Source organism: Vidua macroura, chromosome 3 (genome assembly GCF_024509145.1).
Source record: "Vidua macroura isolate BioBank_ID:100142 chromosome 3, ASM2450914v1, whole genome shotgun sequence".
Lineage (NCBI taxonomy): Eukaryota > Metazoa > Chordata > Aves > Passeriformes > Viduidae > Vidua > Vidua macroura.
Genome location: NC_071573.1, coordinates 100,541,315 through 100,560,733, shown reverse-complemented (window position 1 = coordinate 100,560,733; position 19,419 = coordinate 100,541,315). Strand labels below are relative to the sequence as shown.

The 19,419-nt window shown below is 42.7% G+C and overlaps 1 protein-coding gene across 2 annotated transcripts; it reads right to left on the bottom strand.

Moving 5' to 3' along the window:
* Window positions 1-659: 659 nt before the first annotated feature.
* Window positions 660-19,354, bottom strand: ATP6V1C2 (ATPase H+ transporting V1 subunit C2). 2 transcript variants are annotated; one of them, XM_053972522.1, is made up of 13 exons: window positions 19,285-19,354; window positions 18,265-18,482; window positions 17,089-17,156; window positions 11,747-11,832; window positions 7,570-7,664; window positions 6,779-6,870; window positions 5,037-5,135; window positions 3,966-4,034; window positions 3,299-3,391; window positions 2,795-2,888; window positions 2,388-2,485; window positions 1,844-1,973; window positions 660-1,038 (listed from the first exon to the last, which is right to left on the bottom strand). In XM_053972522.1, the coding sequence occupies exons 2-13, from the start codon at window positions 18,391-18,393 to the stop codon at window positions 943-945; spliced, it is 1,149 nt and encodes a 382-aa protein (XP_053828497.1). In that variant the 5' UTR covers window positions 18,394-18,482; window positions 19,285-19,354; the 3' UTR covers window positions 660-942. The 2 variants fall into 2 exon arrangements, with proteins under 2 accessions (XP_053828497.1, XP_053828498.1); XM_053972523.1 differs by lacking the exons at window positions 2,388-2,485; window positions 19,285-19,354 and having other exon boundaries at window positions 950-1,038; window positions 18,265-19,232.
* Between the last annotated feature and the right edge of the window lie 65 nt (window positions 19,355-19,419).

Below are 19,419 nucleotides of genomic sequence, written 5' to 3'. Positions count from 1 at the left end.
TAATAGAAAACCACTCTGGTGCTGTCTCCAGCAAATAGAGTAATATTTCTTCACTTCCCATCTGGCATTGTTTTGATCTGAAATTGCTATTTCCTTTGGAAGGGGAATCAGGACTGTGAATAGGGATGTTTACTGCTGCTTTTTTAATAAAAATACTATTATTTTATTGCTCTCCATGTCTTGTATATTGGTGTCTAGTGAAGTGACCCTGATGTGATCAGCTTGTTTATAAATAAGGAGTGAAAGAGCTGAAAGATTCCCCTTCTTTCAAGGAAATAACATAGTATTTGTCATCTGTAAGAGATTGCCCGTAGCTCATCCCTATGAGAGGCAGCGTCAGAACCATGGGCAGCCAGCAGTAACTGCTGATTCTGTGCAGGAGATGTGCTCCAACCCTTAAATCATCCCAGCAGATGAGCTGTAATGGAACTGTTCTAACTGAAATATCTTTGCAAAAACTAAACTCATGAGTACTGAGGACTGTAAATCATATTATGATAAGTCCCACAGCACTTTTGAGGATCTTTCCTCTTAAGCTTTTGGGGTTTTTTGTTAAATTAATTGAACTTTGGGCTTTGCTCTGATGCTTTCTACTTTTTCTGTTTGGATTTTTTTAAGTTTGCTTTGTTAGAAACACCTAGTAGATCCATTAGCCACCATACTTTTTAAATTGTTTTATTTCAAGTCCAGTAGATACTCCATCTTTGTAATTTACCAAAAAAATAAATACTACCATAGTACCTTTGCCTCTGAAATATGTTTTTGTAAAACTATGAATAAGAGATAACTTTTATTGTAGTCACTGTAAAAATTACTAGAAGTGGTAGGAAGATCATCCTGCTACAGTATCTGCATTTTAATTTGAGTTTCAGCAGCTAAAGATTGTTTTAAAGTAACATGATAGTCTTGAAAATTAATAGATGAAGCTTGAGCAATTCTTCTTTAACTGCAGTCAAGAAGACTGAGGTCAATCTTGAAATAAACATAAGGGTAGTATTCTTGATTACTCAGTTGTAACCCAGGGATGTCCATGCCAGGCTGCAAAAGGAAGTAACGGCTTTAGTACCAGTAAACCTGCACAGTTCCAAGCTCCAGGGGATTGCTTTTGTGCTCCTTTCCCACAGGTGCAATGGAGCTTTGTATGTGCCATGCTTAAGGTGGGAATTCACCACTCAGCTGATTCTGCTGAGAATCTGCTCTGCTTCTTGTTTCAGGTTGCCTAATGTAATTAGCATTGAGAATGCCTGTGCTGTTTGAACTTGTAGCATTTTTGCGTGCTTCAGCTCTACAGCAACTCATCTCTGTCTTCCCTTTATGCAGTGGAACCCGTGCTTGCTGATTATAGGCTGTTCTGAAGGCCTGCTAGCTCATTTACTGCTTTAGCCTAAATTGTTTAGAATTGCAATTCAAGATATGGGGAAGGAGAAAGCAAGTACTGCTGCTTGTTGAAGGCATAGATTATTTATAAATTACAGCCTTTTACAGAGGACAGAGGTGTGACAGTCCTAGGATTTAGTTCCAAATTAATTTTTCTTGTTTGTGTTGATCTGAATGTTTATAGTAGATTTTAAGCTTTTTATGTAAAGGAACAGATCTGTTTTGTTCTGGTAGCTGTAAACATCAGATGCTTCAAAAGAAAATATAAACAATCTCTCTGCATCTGCATTGTAATCTGAGCCTACCCTAATCCAGTCTGTAATCAGCTGGGATTAGAGCTGCATCCAGGACTCCTATAATTGCAAGATGTGAGCAGATACATGTTCTAACCCCAGGACAGTGGAAGTGTTCATTCAGCTAAGCTGAGAGAAGCTACAGCATGTGCACCTGCAGTCCAAATACATACATCCATTATACTTGCTGCTGCAACTTCATCCAGGTGTTTGAAGACCATGTTCAGGACATCTCTCAGGCGCTTCACAGACTTCCTGTTTGGCTGCAGCAGCATTGCTTGGAAATTCACAGGGAGGCCATACCTCGGAACACAACATACATGAACATCTGCTGGGAAGGGCCACAGCTGTCTGCTCATGCCCTCCCTCCTCAGCCTCCAGGCATGCCCACTGGTGGTGTGTTGCAGAAACAACACTGCCTCCTTATTGGAAAGCATTTTCCTTTTGAAGCCAAAAGTCAGCTAAACAGTGTCTTTCTGTTTTCCCCTTCCCTGTAAGTGCCCCCAAAAAATCGTTTTTCATCAGGTTCGTATGTCACTCTTTTTTGTGGACATCTGTATTGTCTCCTGTGAGCTCCTGGAATTAAGTAAGGCACACACCTCGAGCAAGACAAAACAAGGTGTGTAAGGGTTCCTCCCACAAATGAACTGCACCAGGAAGAGAGCTGTACATTTTGACTTCCCCAGGAATCTCTGCCTGCACTCTGTGTTTACTCACCTCAGGACGGATTCAACAAAAACTCTCAAGGCTTTCACATGAATCCAAGCCACAAATGCTTCACTGAAGTTCACCTTCAGCCAGCGCAGTAAGGGGCCCTGTGAGACCAGAACAGTGCTTTGATCCCCTCGCTGAATGAAGCAGGTCCATAGCCAACACTGCCACTGAGGCCATCATGGGCTGCTAGGATAGTTCCCAGGCTGCCTGATAGTGGCTCCCAGTCTATCAGAAACTCAAGTGACCTTGGCCAACTCATTGTTATTTTTCCCATGCCTCAGTTTTATGGGCTAAATGGAGCTCACCAGAGACAGCTGGAACCGTAAGGCCATTTCTGAGAGAGGTGCTTAGGCATGCTAGTAGCAAACGCTGCCACTATGTGGGCCACCAGCTCACAAGGTGCTACTTACATATTGCTGTTTCTTGTCGGAAGCTAATTTCATCAGCTCTTCCTTTTCACACTTCAGTTCCTTCTCATCATAATAAAATTCTCGAACCATGAACCTACAATTGAATGGCATTTTCTCTCACAAGCCTTAGTCCAGGCAATATGCACACTCATTTCTTTTTCCCCAGGAGAAGCAGGTATGGGAAGTTGCTAGCCATTTAACAAAGTATGTGGAGGGTAGGAGTTGAAGTCACTCCCAGAAAGCCAGCTTCCTGCTCTCAGCAGAATGAGAGCAGTAAGGGCAATTCCAGGATCTGTAACTTGGAGTTTAAAGAACAGGATCACTGATTCTGCTACCACAGCTCCTTCCCACCCTGCCTTCTCAGTGGCTTTAGGACCAACAGAAACCCAAGCAGTCAAGAAGTCCTAAAACCAGTGATGGATTCAGCATGCTGCACACCCAACAAGCCTCACCTGATCCTCATCTCTTGCTAGCCTGCCCTGCCCAGCAGTCAGGGCTTCTTACCTGTTCTCCCTGGCTTTAGCCTTAAAGTCATCCATCACTTTTCTAAATAGGGTCACAGTGAAGAGTCCTCCCTCTGCATCCTCAGCAATCATTCTGTGGGAGGGAAATCCACTGCTGTGATTTGACATGGCAAATCCCTCATGCCTTTTTTAACCTACCTTATCTTGCTCTTTTGCAATTCTTTTTATTTTCATAGGAATGATTTTTTTACCCAAGGTGAAAGGATGAGTTATTATGGCTTTTGCTAGTGCAAATGACAGTATGCTGAATTATTCTATGCGACAAGAAGCAATTAGTAATGCAGATTTAGTGTTTCATCTTTTTATAAAGTACTTTCCATAAAGCTCCATGTGATTACATATGTCTGAACTATACCTCAATTAATGTAATAAATTGTCTGTTTTACACAAAAAGAAGCAATGGCCTGTTTGAAAATAAATAGAAATAAATTACTGGAAAAGGGAAGCTAATTGTAAAAAAAACTGACCTTTTTTTCTTTCATCTGTACTTTCCTTCAACAAACTACTTTGTATTTGAATTGCAAATACATTAATGTGGAGCCTATGCATTTAGACTAGTGATTTCCTCTAGGATCCACCAATTTGAGGGGCTGAAACATGACAGGGATCTCTGAAACAAACACAGCTTAATTTGGAATTTCACTTACTTGGTGGAGCGAGGTACTACCATATCTGAAAGTGATTCATAGGTCTTCTGCCACTGTAGGTAGCTTGACCTTTGAGCAACACAAAACAAAGCACAGTAAATAAATACTATATACTGGAAAGCAAATGTTGATACATATAGTTAATTAAGCTAATAACTTAGGGGTAGAAGGGTTGAGCTCCTTATGCGTGGTTATGTCATTAAGACACATTAAGCCTCTCCTATCCTTTCCGCTCCTAGTCACCAGCTGAGGAGGTGCTTCCCTCAATGCTACACCCTCTGTCTTCACCTTGGATCTTGGCTTGAGGAAGGGTCAATATCAGGAAACTGATGGTGAGAAGAATGTGGCATATACTTCTAGGCTGCCACACAGTGTCCCATGCTCCAGGACCCCTGCACAAGCTGCTCTGGTCCATGGGTGCTACATCTGCTATGTGCAATCCCAGAGCTGATCTGGTGCTAGACTGCACTCATGGTGAATGTCAGCCCTGTGAGAAAGGGAACAAGGGTATGGTAAGAGATTGCAAAGAGAGAAATCTCTTTTTAGTGTGAATAAACTCACATAATGAAGTCAACAAACACCTCAGATAGCTTTTTGCAATCTGTTTTTCAGAGACAGAAGAGTGATGGTGCTGTACGTGTGTGTTGGGACAGGGCTATATGGAGAGGAAAAGTTTTGTGTAGGGCTCTGAGGAGAACATGGTGTAACTTCGCCATTGGTAGCAGTCATCCTACATATAGCCACTTAAAAAGGCACAGCCAGCAGAGAGAGATTGTGAGTTGAAAAGGTCTAATTCCTTTTAGAAACTGGCTATGCTGCAGTAAAAATCTGGTTTTCTTTTAGCTCATACTATTCCTATCAGGAGACTGAGAACCCACTCATAACCATGAAGAACCTACATGCCAATTGTCGTGCTCCAGCTTTGATGCAGTCTTTGTCTCCCTCTTTTGTGCTAGCAGGTTTCACCTGTGTCTCATGAGCTGCCCCAACCTGACCCAGTATCACCTGGTTCTGGTGCTTAGGCCTGGGACTCAATGCCACACGGGGTGTGTGCACACACTGTTGCCTTACTTTGGCACCACGACGAGCAGCGTGATAAGATACTCGGAATTCAGAACAAAGTCTTCTTTGTGCACAATGTCTGCCAGGGTCCGGGTCAGCAGATTTCCCCTAGAAAAGAAGACAAAGTAAAAATAACAGTAGCAGGAACTCAGCAGTGGAACATTGGAGGCATTGTGCTGTGCGTGGAGATGCTAATAGCATATACTGGGGTAGAAGAAGGCCTAGAAGAAGGTAGCTAAAGGACAGGGCTACACTTCTTAAATGGCTGTTTCATTATTTTTACTGCAACTAAAAGAATCAAAAAGTAATTAATACTAAAGGACATAATATTGGTGACTAGCAGGAGGCCAGTTTATGCCCTTTAAACTTAGAGGTTTAGGGTTTAGCACCATTCTGCTGCTATTGTTTTTACAGTAAGGGTGTAAATACTTGGGAAGTGCACATCTGCTCCCAGTCATCGCCACATCTTGTGGGAAGCACCTGCTCTCTCAGGAAGCCTGTTGAGCTGCTTGTGTGACCATGCTGCAGGCAGAGTACTTACAGACCTAAGCCATCACAGCAACCTGGCATTCCTGGACTGTTGTGGACCAGCACACTGAGACACCTCCTGCTGAACAGCAGCGAGAGCAGCAGTCTCATGCACAGGTGGGACCTTCAGGATGTCTCCAGGATGTCTCCACACACTAAACCCCCCTGATCACATTAATTCCTAGGACATGTAGATAGCCAAGGCTGGCTGTATATGGCTGGAAAGCACTAGGTGTGAAGAGGAGTTGCCCTCCCTGCCACTCGGCAGGAATGAAGAAGGACCTAAACTATTAGTTTTGGGTTTGAGGTTCACTGGGCCAGTGTAAATATTAACTAAGTGGCTGGTAACTTATTAGATGTTTGTTCAACCCAAGCTATCTGGCCCTGGTGGACACCAGAGTTGACAGAATTTAAAGATAGATGGAATGATGACAAGGAAGATTGTCCCTGGCCATGAGGTCTCCATTCTTCTCCCTCCTCACATTGCTGGAGCCCTGGCCAGCAGGCTGCCAGCCTGGCTGGCTGCAGTGTCAGGCAGCCACCTGTGTCCTGTGCCCAATCGTGAGTAGAAATACTAGCATATATGAGCATGTGTTGGGTGAGGGCTTATACAATATCATCTAAGTTGTTTTAAATTTGCTACTTACTGGATTTTATCATTCTCCCCAGTGATATCCTAGAAAAAACCCCAGGTATTAGCACTGACATAGGCAAAGACTATAAGCAGATGAAGACAGGAGAGAGAACATTTAGGAAGCCTGAACAGTGCATTACCTGAACCAGCAGAAGGAAAAAAGAAAACAAAAATATAACTGGGATGCTAGTGAGGTGCAGGATCAAGCAAGACAGAGCTGTTTCCTATGGAAGCTTTGCAAATGCTGTTCAGAACATATGGCACAGCTCCATAAGGCAAAGGAATCCACCAGTTGGCACAGCTCATCTAATTTCTGACTCCCTGAAGTCCCATCAGAGCAAAATAGTTGACTTCTTCCCAGACTGCCTGCTCACACTGTCAATAAAATCCTATTAGGAACTTCAGTCTCCCTGAGCTGATTTTGAGATATGCTGACCACACCAGCTGCCACCTGTTCTCACTGGGTCTCTAAATGCTCAGCATGTCCCAAAGCTGGAAAAGTTGTTCCCAGAAGAACACAACAAAGGGTGTGAGCACACACTGCCCACATTTCAGCCACACAACAGCATCCCCAGTGCAAAATACCTACATAGTTTTCTTCTCCAGGCTTTGCAAATTTCCTTTAATGTTGTTGTATGCAGCTGATCGGGTCTTCAGGTCTGTTTCTATTTGAGTCACTTGCTAAAACAAAGAGTGAAAAAAGGGAGTCAATGCAGTGCTTGAGGCCTTGTTCTTGCCTCTGTCCCACAACTACCACCTTAACACAGAGAAACAGCTGCCAGCTCCCCTAAAACCACCAGCCTGTGGCCAAAAGAGAGCCGAGGTCAGTGCTTCCCTGGGGCAAAAGCCTCTGCAGGAAGTAGGGTTCAGTCAGCTGTTGCTGTTGCTGTTGGAGTGCTAGAGCTGTATCTAAGGGGCAAGTTCATGGTTTTATTTGTTACCTACACTGAACAAAAACACATCATCCCTTTCTGAATGAACTGACAGTGTAAATAATTTATTCAGCCTGAAGACTTTTGATTTAATGTCAGACTAACAATTTCATGAAAAACACCTCTGAAGTGGAGAATAATATGGCAGTATATGAAAAAAAAATACAATGAAGGAGATTAAAGTGCATAAAACATATCAGTGTACTCTAGTGAATCTGATGAAGTGCCATATACTTACAGACTGGATAGGTTTCAATAGATATATCATTATTATTGCAGTAGAAATTAAAATAATATCAACTGCTGCAGTACAAAGTGTGTGCTTCTGAGTTTGTTCCTGCTCAAACCAAAGGCAAAGCCTCCTCTCCCGCCATGAGAGGAGGGATCACAACCAGCCAAAAGACATGCTTCCCCATGATGACATCTTAAAATCTGGAGTACAGTTTACCTTTGCTAATGCTTCTGATATATTCTTCAGTGGCTGCTTTATGGGGTATTTGGCCATGTCCCACTCAAACCGTGTCAAGTAGCTAATTAGGTCAACTGAAAATACAAAGAGATGCATGAAAGCAGATAATGTACCAGATGGCAGGTCAAGCTTTGGGGAGTAGTCCCCAGCTATAGCTTAGGCATAGCTTTGATTAACTTTAGATCATTAACCAGAAGCCTACTTCTCAATTCTTACAGAGATTTGATCTTGATCAAATATGCACAGATCCTATGCCAAATCTAATCAACTTCCTAAACATCCCCAAAAGTTAAAAGTTAAACCAAAAATCTTTTCTGCTTTACACCTAACAGTACAGAAAAAGTGTAAAATTATTTGTATCAGTGGGACACAGCAGTGTACAGCTACTCTTCTTCACAGTAAAAACAGTTTTGTGTAATCTCAATCTTGATTTCTGCAATATGCCTGAATTTAATCTCAGCAACAGCTATTAGAAAAATACTTTGTGCCCAGGATCAGCAGTAATATTCAGGGCTGCTGAGAGCTTGATCAAAGGTACTAAGACCGTAGCAGATGTCACTTCTCTGTGATTCAGTCAAGTGCTCACTAGAAATCAAACAAATGCAGGTGCGATGAGGAATTCCTCATTGACTTTGCACACAGAGGTCCTCATTTCACACAGAGACTATTTATATAATAGATAAATCCAGTCACAGCATCCAAGAAGAGAAATTCACAGCAAGGACCTGTGCATGCAACCCCCACAACAAAGCACTCTCAGACCACAGGGACCAATAGCTTCTTCACAGAATGAAGGGGAAATGAACACATACAACACCCAGCTCCTAGAACAAGATTTTCCTGTTTCACTGTTGAAGATCAAGGGCTCTTAATGTTAGGAAACATTAAGGCTTAGTACATTATGGTACCAAATAAAGAATTCTCCTCCAGCAGCTAATGAAATCAAACAGCTCTTTGTCTGAGTCCTGAGAGCCTTTGGATGCTGAACTTACCACTACATAGCGTTCTTGCAGACCTTTCTAGGATGGGGTAAAGTCATGCATCCTGCCACAATGAGAAAGGCTGGGACTGCCCCCCAGAAATTTAGGGAGACAAGGGGAAGGCAGCAGACAGAGTCTTAAGGTCTAGACAAAGAGGCCAGAAGCACTGTCACATAAAGGGTGGGCTTCCTTCCAGACCAGGAGGGTAAATATGGAGAATGTCTGGGAAGTTGCCCTAGGGTGATAGGGAGCAAAACAAGCTCAAGGTGCCAAGTAAAAGGACATGCATGCTGGGGTCCTTCAGTGTTCTTTGCTGCCTTGTTCAGGGAGTGAGTTCAGTCCCACAGCAAGGTTTGAGCACAATTTCTTGGGCTGGACTTTGAGGTTTAGGGGAAAACTTTTTGAACCAAGATGCACGAGAAGGAATGTGAAAAACTGTGTAATTGCCATACTACCAGGCTGAGGGTACTCTGCACTCTCATGTGATACTGAATACCCTTGGCAAGAGAGCACTATCCTTTCCATGGGCTTCTCTCACCCCACAACAGAGTCAGTTTACCCTATTAGATTTCCAAAGCATGGAAAATCTTATGTTAGGAGAAATAGGCTTCTTAGCAAGAGATAAACTGCCTGGAAGGCAGAGAGCACTTGCCATGGCAGTGTTTTCCCCCTGTTCCAAAACCACAGCTGTGTCAATGTCCCCCACATTCAATGGACATAGGGCAAAGATCCAATCCTTCCTGCTAATATCTCATCAGGAATGAGCAAATTATCCTGCACAGGGAGGGTGCAGAAAAGGGGCAAAACTGCAGAAGACTGGGAGAGCTATGACATAGCTGCTGTGTGCACAGTTCTCCATTGATGCTTGCTTGTGATCTCTGTGGGGAAGGCAGAGAGGTCAAAAATACTTCAGCAACAAAGTTCACATAGCATTTTCAGCACGAGGTACACAACACAAGGATTCCACCCTGCTGCCTCTCTTCTAAGCTCGTATGCTTAGGCTTTGCAGACACAGGCTCTTTAAAGACAGACACTAACCAATTTATAGCTGATGAGATGTAAAAGTTCCCTGAAGAACTTCATATGTCCTTTCTATCCTCACATTCCCTGAATCTCAGTAGCATCCAAATGTTGGGCAGTTGAGCACAGCATGAGTTCTCAGCTCAGTTTTCCAAGCTCACTCCGGAGTGAGCTTGCCAGTGCTAGCTGGCACTGGTGCAGGTTAGTTAAGTAGCCTGATCTTGGGGATGACACAAACTACTGTGAACACACTAGCAGAGCTGTGTTTAAAATGGCAAGCAGCCCCAGCACCCTGATGCTCCTGGAATGGCATCCCTCATTTATGGAATCTGTCGAGTCATGTCTAAATGGCTTCACAGAGCTGCCCACCCAGGAGAGATGATTCCTACCAGCTCACAGCTGCCCAGGGAACCCATAGCCTGCATGTCTCATAATCTAACTTACACACCAGCTCTAAAACACAGTGTTAAATACCTCCCCTCCAAAACACTCAATTCTTCAAAATCGTTATGCTTCCCATTTTGCTTTGTTTTGGGCTCACTATAAAGAATGGAGTTATTCCACCACTTACCAAATTTTATAATTCATTTAGGATTAACATTTCCATAAATGGAAGAGAATTTAGTACGAATCTTTGAAGAAAAGCTTTACTTAAATTTCAAGAAAGGTTATTTATGCTGTTATGATATATTAAAAGTTTCTATATTACACAAGCATACATTTCCCTATATAAGAGAGAAATTTGCACGTGGCTGCTTTCAGCTGTTGTACACTGGAAAGCTGAGTATCTGTGTGTGTGTGTGTGTGTGTGCAAGTTCATGAAACTAAAAGGGCTTTATTTTTTACTATTTTGCATTTTTTTTTCCTAAAAAGCTAGCAAAAAGACTTTTTAGATACACAGCTACTACCAAACTGCTATTGGGGTTATATACAAGTGAGCCAAAGTCAGTGTTACTTAAAACCATCTTGGGATGGTCAAATAGTATGAAACAGGACCACACAACAAGAAATCATGTCTTATAATTTTGTTTCTGATTTCACAGCCTCAAGAAAGTCTTCAACTTTATAGTTCTTTTACTAATCAGAAAGGGAAGGAGGAAGAATTGGTCCAGTAAAGTTGCTGATGCTTATGAAGACTGACACTGGAATATATTAGGGGAATCCTCATATACTAAAGCTGACTTCATTTTTTTAAGATGCAGTTAGTAATCTTAAAAAGGTTAATGTCCTAATCCAATATGATTTGCTTGGATGACCAAACCCAGAGAGAGGAAATTAGTAACACATGCAAGTAATTTCCATATCTTTCTAATAAAACACATGCAGAGATAATAGGGGGAAAAAATGGTGTAAAAAGGGGAAACAAAGGAAATTAATGAAACCTGTTGTTTCTCAAGTCATAGGGATATCGTGATCAAGCTACGAGGTTGTTACTTGAGAAATCCATCGTAACCTGATCACTGTATCTCTACAACCAGAACAAGACTTGTGTCTAGCACTAATATACACAAATGCATGCATGTAACAACACCACAACCATCAGTCCTCAACATACTTTGGAGACATTTCATTTTATCCTTTAGCCCTGAAACACAGTAAATGGGATTATTGTATTTCTCGAACAGTTGCACCCATCAAACATCAGTTTTATATTATTTAACGACATTTCTAAAAGAACTTCCTCCCCATCCTTTATTAATACAAGTCTGAAGTACAACATTGCAGACAAAGGGAGATGGACTGTACACTCTTAGTTTATCCAAAAGCATCATGCTGTAAGTCTGTAATCAGCATGCATATCACATCCAATTTTGTTGTATTTTTCCAGAATAGCTGGGCAATGCAAATTGTTGTCATACAACAGTTGTCATACAACCATACAGAATGAGATTTAGGTGCCCTTAAGAAATCAAGCCCAGGCAGGGCACAGGTGTGCTAAATCATGTTAGGAATGTACAAGGATGTCTCTTACTTTCATCTTCACTCCAAAGTTAGCTTCTGCTGAGAAAAATGGGAGCAGGCTAGACACATTCTTATAAAATGTTGCTGATGGTTGTCCTTTCTGAAGTGTGAGGGTTTCAATTCCACATACTCAAATTCTGAAGCAAGCAAAAGCACCATCAATGCATTTAAACCCCCACATTCACAGCACCTACCTCCATTGGCCAGAAGATTTTCCTGGACTTTATCTTTTGAGTCCTCCATAACTTCTCCTATGTACTGGGCTATTTTCTTTATGACGCTTAAGTGTAACAAAAGAAACTTTGTTAGTGAAGAAACAAAATTACTACAAAACAGTTTCACAGTGATCTGATAAACACAGAAATGACCAAACAAAACACTTCTGAAGCAAAGCAGGTTAATTTGCAATTCAAATGATAACAAAAATCTAGGACAATGCAGAACTAAATGTCTTACCTCTAAATACACTGATCTCTGCAAAAACATAGGTAATGTCATTTTGCCTGTGCTCTGGACTTACAGAATATCAAGATTCAGTCTTCTGTACACTCATTATATGCATAGCAGAAACCAGAAGGCAAGAAAGGCAAGAAATTAATGTTTAAAACCCCCAAGGTGATGAAGGCAAAGAAGGCTACATACAGACACTGACTGAAGATCTGTTCCATAGGATGCTAAAGAAATTCTTAGGGCTCGCTGAGAAAAGGTTCTCATAAAATACTCAGGGCAAAATAGCAGTGTTATCTTGCTTGATGGGGAATTTCTTTCTTATTTCTTTTCTTCACAGGATTCGTTCTCTCTTCTCTCTTAGCATGGTGGACAAGACATTCCTTTAAGGTGTAGGAGGGCTAGATTCAAACCCTTCTGCCCAGTTCAGAGTAGCGATTTGTACAGAGACCCTCCTAGAGAACACAATCTCCACTGTGCCACTTATTCTTTGCCCATTTTAAGAAATGGATTCATCAAGTCACTCTAGCAGTAGTTCCCCCTGTCTCCAGTCAAAGTACCCGTTTCATACAGGCTGCAAGACTTTCTGGTTGTTTAAGTATCCCTCTGCACTCAAAAATATTCACAGAATTTGGCCTGCAGTTTGCTAACTGTCCGAGGTTGACTACACCTTGTATAAAACCCAGCAGCTACAAGGTTACTGCCTGATCATTAAATTGGCAGAGACACGAAGTGGACATAATCCTTGGCATTGTGACAGGGAGTGAAACAGCAGGCTTTATTTCTGCTTCATTTCTCTTTCTTTCCTTACTGAGAGGGAGACTACAGCTGCAGATGAGCTGGAGACTGAAAGGGCATCTACAGTGTTTGGACATTGTGTTACGTGACTGAACAATGTGTTGTTGTGATCAATCCTATGGTTTTCAAGAGCAGAAAAGGGACTTTGGGCCAGGTATACATACCTGGAAAACATCAGAGAAGAGGATTTTTCTTTCATGTGCTGCAAAGCAGTTGCATCTATCTTTGTTACTGTGAAGAAACTTAAGAGTCTTGGGAAAGGTTTTCCAGTCCTATGACAGGTAGGAAAAGTCTGAGATTGCTGATGCTGCCAAGAATACTGTACGCAAAATTTGTGCTGTTTGGGGTCAGTTCAGTCTGAAGAAGAGAAGATCTTGTCATTTCAATATATAAAGGGCTCCTATAAGAAAGTTGGACAGAGGCTTTTTACTAGTGCCTATAGTGACAGGACAAGAGGCAACAGTTTTAAACAAAGAGAAGATTTAGACTAGACATAAAGAAATTCTTTACTGTGAGAGTGATGAGGCACTGGCACAGGTTGCCCAGGGAAGTTGTGGATGCCCAGTCCCTGGAAGCAGTCAAGGCCAGGTTGGATAGAGGTTTGAGCAACCTGGTTTAATGAAAGGCTTTCCTGCCCATGGCAGGGAGCTGGAACTAGAGGATCTTTAAAGTACCCTTTCAACCCAAATCATTCTTCTCATGACCCTGGATAAATGCAGTTCAGAGTGCCTGCAGGAGGAATCTATATCACTCCAGTTCTCATCCCTTTCTCAGAGCTGCTGCAGTTTTTCACCACCTGGCTTCAGCCGCATAGGGACCCACCAGCAGCTGAGGGTTGTTAGAGCACAGCACATTTTGCCCATACTCAGGCTGTAGGGGGGTTGAGGGATCCAGCCAAAGGTTCCCTGACAATTGCAACCTTGCCAAGCACTTCTGCAAATATCAGCTTGTAGATAGAGCTGTTCTTTGTTTCCTTCATGATGCTCAGAGTGCCCAAAGAACTTGTAACAGGACAGAAGTTGGTAAAACCAGCATAGCAGGAGGCTAAAGACATTATGGAGAAAGCAGTTCACAGGGACGTGTATAAACCAGGAGTTTCTCCAAAGGACCTGAGCTGCTTTCATTACTCTTGAGTGCATCTGGTGGCTGACCTGACAGGTGGGAGACAGCTCTGGCCTCTCTCCGTGGATACAGAGGGTGGGACAGGTGTGTGCACCTGACAGTCCTACCTGCCCAGGCAAGGTACCTGCCCTTCCCACCCACACATCCTGTGGTCCCTGCAGCAGGATACAGCCACACTGTGTGGATACACTGTGCCAGAGATATGTTCTCCAGTCCTGCCTTAGCCTCTGTGCCTTACATTGCATTATGTGAAATGCAAGTGGGATTGACTCACCTAATATATTTCCCATGCAAAGACAGAACCTATCCCCTCCATGCCACTGATATCTGGGGTAAATGACAGGAATCAGACCCCTGGAGGAGCCCCACTAACTACACTGACATCCAACAATGGGCAGTTTTCACAACCAAGTATCAGATCCCTGCCTTTAGATAAAATGAATCCCATCTTGAGCAAATATCATTATCAAATTATGCATTATAAAAAGAGTTTCAGCAAAACTGCTTCAAGAAGTAGTAATTAAAATCTGTAAAGGGAGTAACTCAATTTAATCTATTATTATGTCTTAAGACTCTGATATTTTGCTTCTGCAATGGCTGCAATGTCATTAGCTTCCAAAAAAAAAAAAAAAGTCTAACACTTTAAATGATGCTGGAAAGAAAGGGTGCTACCCACCAGGCCTCCAAAACACTGCAGGGAGCAGAAGTCCTGCAATCTGAGGCCACTCCCAGGTATGCCACTGACCGAGGACCAGAGAGAACCCCCGGGTAAGAGTGACCCAGGAGACCGTCAGCTTTTGAGAGAGCTCCATGCTACCACAGGATGACATGGAAAAACACTCCTCCTCCCTGTGTAAATAAATAATAAAAGTATGTGGAAACAATAGCTCCTGCAAACTCTTGCCCCTTCTCTGCTGTCCTGGCAGGAGGCAGCGCTGACAGGTTTGCACTGCCTGGCTTTACTGGCAGCTGTGTTTATCCAGCAACAGTTCAGCAGGCAGCTCTTTCACAGGACTGGAACATAAATGCTCAGGTCATCTGAACAGGCTTGAAATCCTCTGGATGCCATTTACTTCAACCAAGTGCGAGTGCTTGGCATTTTAACCCTTGAATCACAATTTAGACATAAAACCTGAGGCATTTATTTAATGCAAAATGCTTTTCTATGTCCTTGTGGGATTCAGTCTGCTAATACCTTTGATTATTGTTATTCTCTGTTACTACTAGAATGCATTTTTCTTATTTTTCAAAACATTGTTCTTATTTTTAAGTCTTGTTGTTCCTTCCTGGTTACCTATCTTGACAGGTAAATGAGACAAACAGGAAGAGTCCTTGCCTCAGCAGATTACAGTGGAAGGGCCTCACTGACCCCTTTGCTCCGTGCCTAGAGCCCATCAGAGGGTAAGAGTCATTACTGGCATTAAAGGGACAATTAGTGGAGTAAAGTGGTGTTCAGCTTGAACAAGCAGCTGTATCATGCTGCCAAGTAAAGACAAAGATAACAGGAGTCAGTGAGCCTAAGGAGCTCCTACTGACATTTCACTTCTAACTGCCCTCCATGTTCTTACATGGATTCTGCACTTTTCAGAATTCCTAATTCTTCACAAAGCTGGGAATTTATTATGCCTTTCTGAAAAATCAGTTCCGATGATTTCTGGCAGCCCTCAAACCCAGATCACACAGCTGCTTCCTATCTCCTACCCTGACTAGAGACACAGAATCTCAGAATATTCAGAGTTTGAAGAGATCCACAAGGATCATCGAACACTTTCCATTAGAACACATAGCAGATATGGGCACTGTCTCCCCCCAAATTTGCTCCCATTTCCACTTCCTCAAGAATCTCTGCAATTGAAGAAGAAGCTGGAACATGTTACAAAGAATATGGGGCAGTATTTTTGGCAGGGTCATGATGGAGTTGGCTTTGTTCATAAATTAAGTTGCTCTGTCTTGCTTAAAAGTCCTGAAAAATCTGTATGGTTTAGTTTTAGGTAGTCCTGTGAGGAGCAGGGTGTTGGACTCAATGATGATGATGGGTCCATTTCAACTCAAGATATGAATCATATCTATGATTCTAAAAGATCAGTCTTGTGTGCTACCCAGAGTTATCATATGCAATCATTCTAATACAACCCTTGTGTAGCACTAGTAAAATCAGAAAACAAAAATGCTATGGAGAAATGTATTCTAGCAGACCAACTTTTACCTAAACTGCCTAGCATAAATGCAAAGAGTTTATATCAGGGTTTCTGTATTTCTTTGCAACTGCCACACAAAGATCTGTGAAAGGATTGAGCATATTTAGACAAGAAAATGCTTATCAGTCCAGACTGGGAGAAAAAAAGGCAAAAAGACCCAGAGCTAATTCATATGTGTGACCAAAACTAGGTAAGCTGCCAAAGCAAAAAGTAGAACAAAGCAGAAAAACCCAGAAGCTTATACCTTCACTGCCTCAAAGTCTACCTTGTTCCATAAAGTATCTTAAAACCTGGCTTTTTCTGAGATTGCTGTACTACATTATTCTTTTGTATGCCCAGGTCAGTTTGTCCCAAAAGGCGAACTTGGTAATTATCAGCAAGGAGATCATGTGAGTCTTTGCTGAAGTAGGTTTGGTGCAATATGAGTCAATACTCTGGTTTTTAAGGAGTTTAAAAGTCTGAGAGGGAGCAGTCTGGACTTCATTCAAAAGAATATAATCCTTAGAAGTCCTCTATCTGGTTGAAAAGGGACAGAAGGTTCAATAGAAATATTCAGTCAAAACAAGATCAGGGAGGGCTTCACATTCTCTAAATGTTGTTTTATCAAGTTTCTCGATGAGGTGGGAGGATGTTCTTTAAAACAAAAACAAAAGCACAAAACAAAATAACCCCACAACCCACCATTTAAAGCAGTTTTCTTATGAGAAACAGCTTCCCTAGCACTGCCACTTGAATGGATTGCTGTGCTGCCAAAGCTACTGTGGATATAATTCAGCTAAATTTTAAAGAATGATCCTTTCTTTGTGATAACTCCATGACAATCAACACAAGGGTTAAACAAAGCCTATCCACTTTAGTCCAGTTATAGTCCAGGCTGAACTGAGTCAGACTGAGGTGAACACAAGGACATACCATCCCATAAAAACAATGTCTGTTTCTCATTTGTAGGTGGTAAATAAGATCTATTTTACCTTTCAGCAAAGCTATCAAGTTTTCCCAACTCATCTGACAGACCAACAAGAGCATCCAGTGTCCCCACCTGTGCAAAAGATGAGAAATAGGTGAAAGATGCACAACTTGTCTAAGGCTTTTTTTGTCAGAGCCTTAAGGAGACTGACTTGTCCTTAGTACATGTGAATTTAACAGTTTGGCAGAACCTTATTTACTTGGTGGAAAATAGTAGCAATTCCTTTACCAAAAACTAGGGCATAAAAAGCCTGTTCCAATAAAGGAAAAAAAGTATGTGTAGTCTCAAGATTACAAGGCAGTGTCTTTCTTCCTGTTTTCAGTTCGTCCTGTATCATCAAGCTGCATAGAATAGTCTTTAACCAAACAAAATCATGACTGGAAATGCACACAAATAATGCACACATACAAACAAGTCAGATGTACTGAGAGAACAAAGGGAAGCAGCACTTATTCAAAAGGGGGTGTCAGTCCGTGTTCTCTGTTATTACCAAAGCAAGTCTCTCACAAAGCCATTTCTGACCAATATCTGCTTTTTGAATCACTGTTAGTCATAACCCCATATTTATGGTATTGCAGCATAATGCCAAACCTTTTCTTGTAATGTTGCCAGCACAACATTATGTAGGGTCATTCTAAGGGAGAAGAAACAAATTTTATGTAGAACAAATAGAATGCAAATGGGCATCTTCAGATACTCCAAATGCTTTACTTCCTTCAATATAGCAGACTCTCACCACCACCAGTGGGGTAAGGTCCACAGATGATAAAAATAAGGTCAATGGATGATAAAAATCTTATAAATCTCAGGTGTGCATACAAAAAAGCAACACTTTTCTCTCTGTCAGTAGTCTTGCTGCCATGGCTGTGGATAGTCAGCTACTCCCTTTGCATTAGCAATCCATGATATACCATGCTGTATGACTTTGATCACTAGGAGCAAATTGTACATGGAATGCAATGCAGTTATTTAAAATCTCACTCATGTTCACTTCTTATACATCTACCCTTCCAATGTGAAGCTCAGCTTCAAGCACAATGATTTATTTCTCTCTGATCAATTTTCAGTTAACTGAACACAACTCATCCCCCAACCAGTCTCTTTCTACTCTCTGCATATTATCCCAAATGATAAATCCCTGCTGCTGTTTTGCCCATACACAAACCCCTTCCTCACTTACCTTTAAGTCTGGAATATGGAATTTACTGTTTCTGGACAGGTTGGATTTAGATGTCACAGTGTTCATTCTCTCCCACGCCTGTAGATTTGTTTTGTCTCCTGGGGCAGAAATTAGCCAGAACTCTGACATGATCTAATATTTTCCCTTCACTGCTGGTCACTGTAGAAACTCAAAGCAGGTAAGTAGCTAAAAGAGCACCACACAAAATGTGTTCTTCCCTAAGAACAGAAAGAGTTAGAACAGATCACTGATTTCTTTTCTTCAGAAACACCAGGAGAGTGAGTCAGTTGTGTGTCTCAGGCTGAAATGGAACATGACCTTCTCCAGAATGTCACGGAAAGAGTGTGGCTGTTCCTTCCTTCTCAGGATTGTTCCATCCAGTTTCTGCATGAAGAAATGAAGCTTCCTCCTCCCCTTTTCCCTCCCAGCCTGTTCCATTTGCCTTGCACTTTAAGTTCAGTGCCTATTGGGGAGCTTGGGGGCTTCACCAAACCACCCAAAAGTAATAAAGAATTTCTGCTTGATAAATATTCTCTCTCAAATTGTTGGACATTTGCAAGGAAAAATAAAAGCAAGACCTCTGCAGAACATAGAGGCTGAAAAAGATGCCACTGGCAAGACAGAATATTGCTCTCCTCCGTGTTTTTTCTTCCCAGGCTCGATAGGAAGGAGCTGGAGGAAGGCAAGCCCTGGTGTACAGGGACGGTATCGGCAGAGCCACACAGCTGGAACAGTGGCAAGAATAGAGAGACAACTACTGTGGTGCGAAGCAAAGAGATGAGGGTAGGAGAGCGAGCAGCTGGCAACACACCGCAATCCTCCGTTCCTTCCCGAGAGCTCCCGCGGAGCATCCCCGCCACACGCTCTCGCTCTCAGGTGCGCGGGACAGGGCAGGTGCGGCACTCGCCCCTCGGCACCCGCGCCGGGCCCCGCCGTGCCCGAGCGCTGCCAGCACGGCTGTGAGGGGCTGCCGGGGCCCCGCGGGACACTGCCCGCTGCTTTACCTGCCCGCTGCTTTACCTGCCCGCTGCCTCTCCTGCCCCTGCCGTGCCTGAGGGCGCCGCTCCCCGTTCCCGCGCCGCTCCCGGCGGCTGCCGGCGCTGACGTGCCCGGAGCGGCGGCCGGGCAGGGTCGGGGCGGAGCGCTGCGAGGCGC

Excerpts from the sequence above, each read along its gene's own strand:
- ATP6V1C2 (XM_053972522.1), bottom strand. The coding sequence starts at position 18,393 with ATGTCAGAGTTCTGGCTAATTTCTGCCCCAGGAGACAAAACAAATCTA. Across the intron at positions 6,871-7,569 it reads TATCAGAAGCATTAGCAAAG|CAAGTGACTCAAATAGAAAC; the intron begins GTAAACTGTACT and ends TCTTTGTTTTAG. Across the intron at positions 2,889-3,298 it reads GCTAAAGCCAGGGAGAACAG|GTTCATGGTTCGAGAATTTT; the intron begins GTAAGAAGCCCT and ends ATTCAATTGTAG.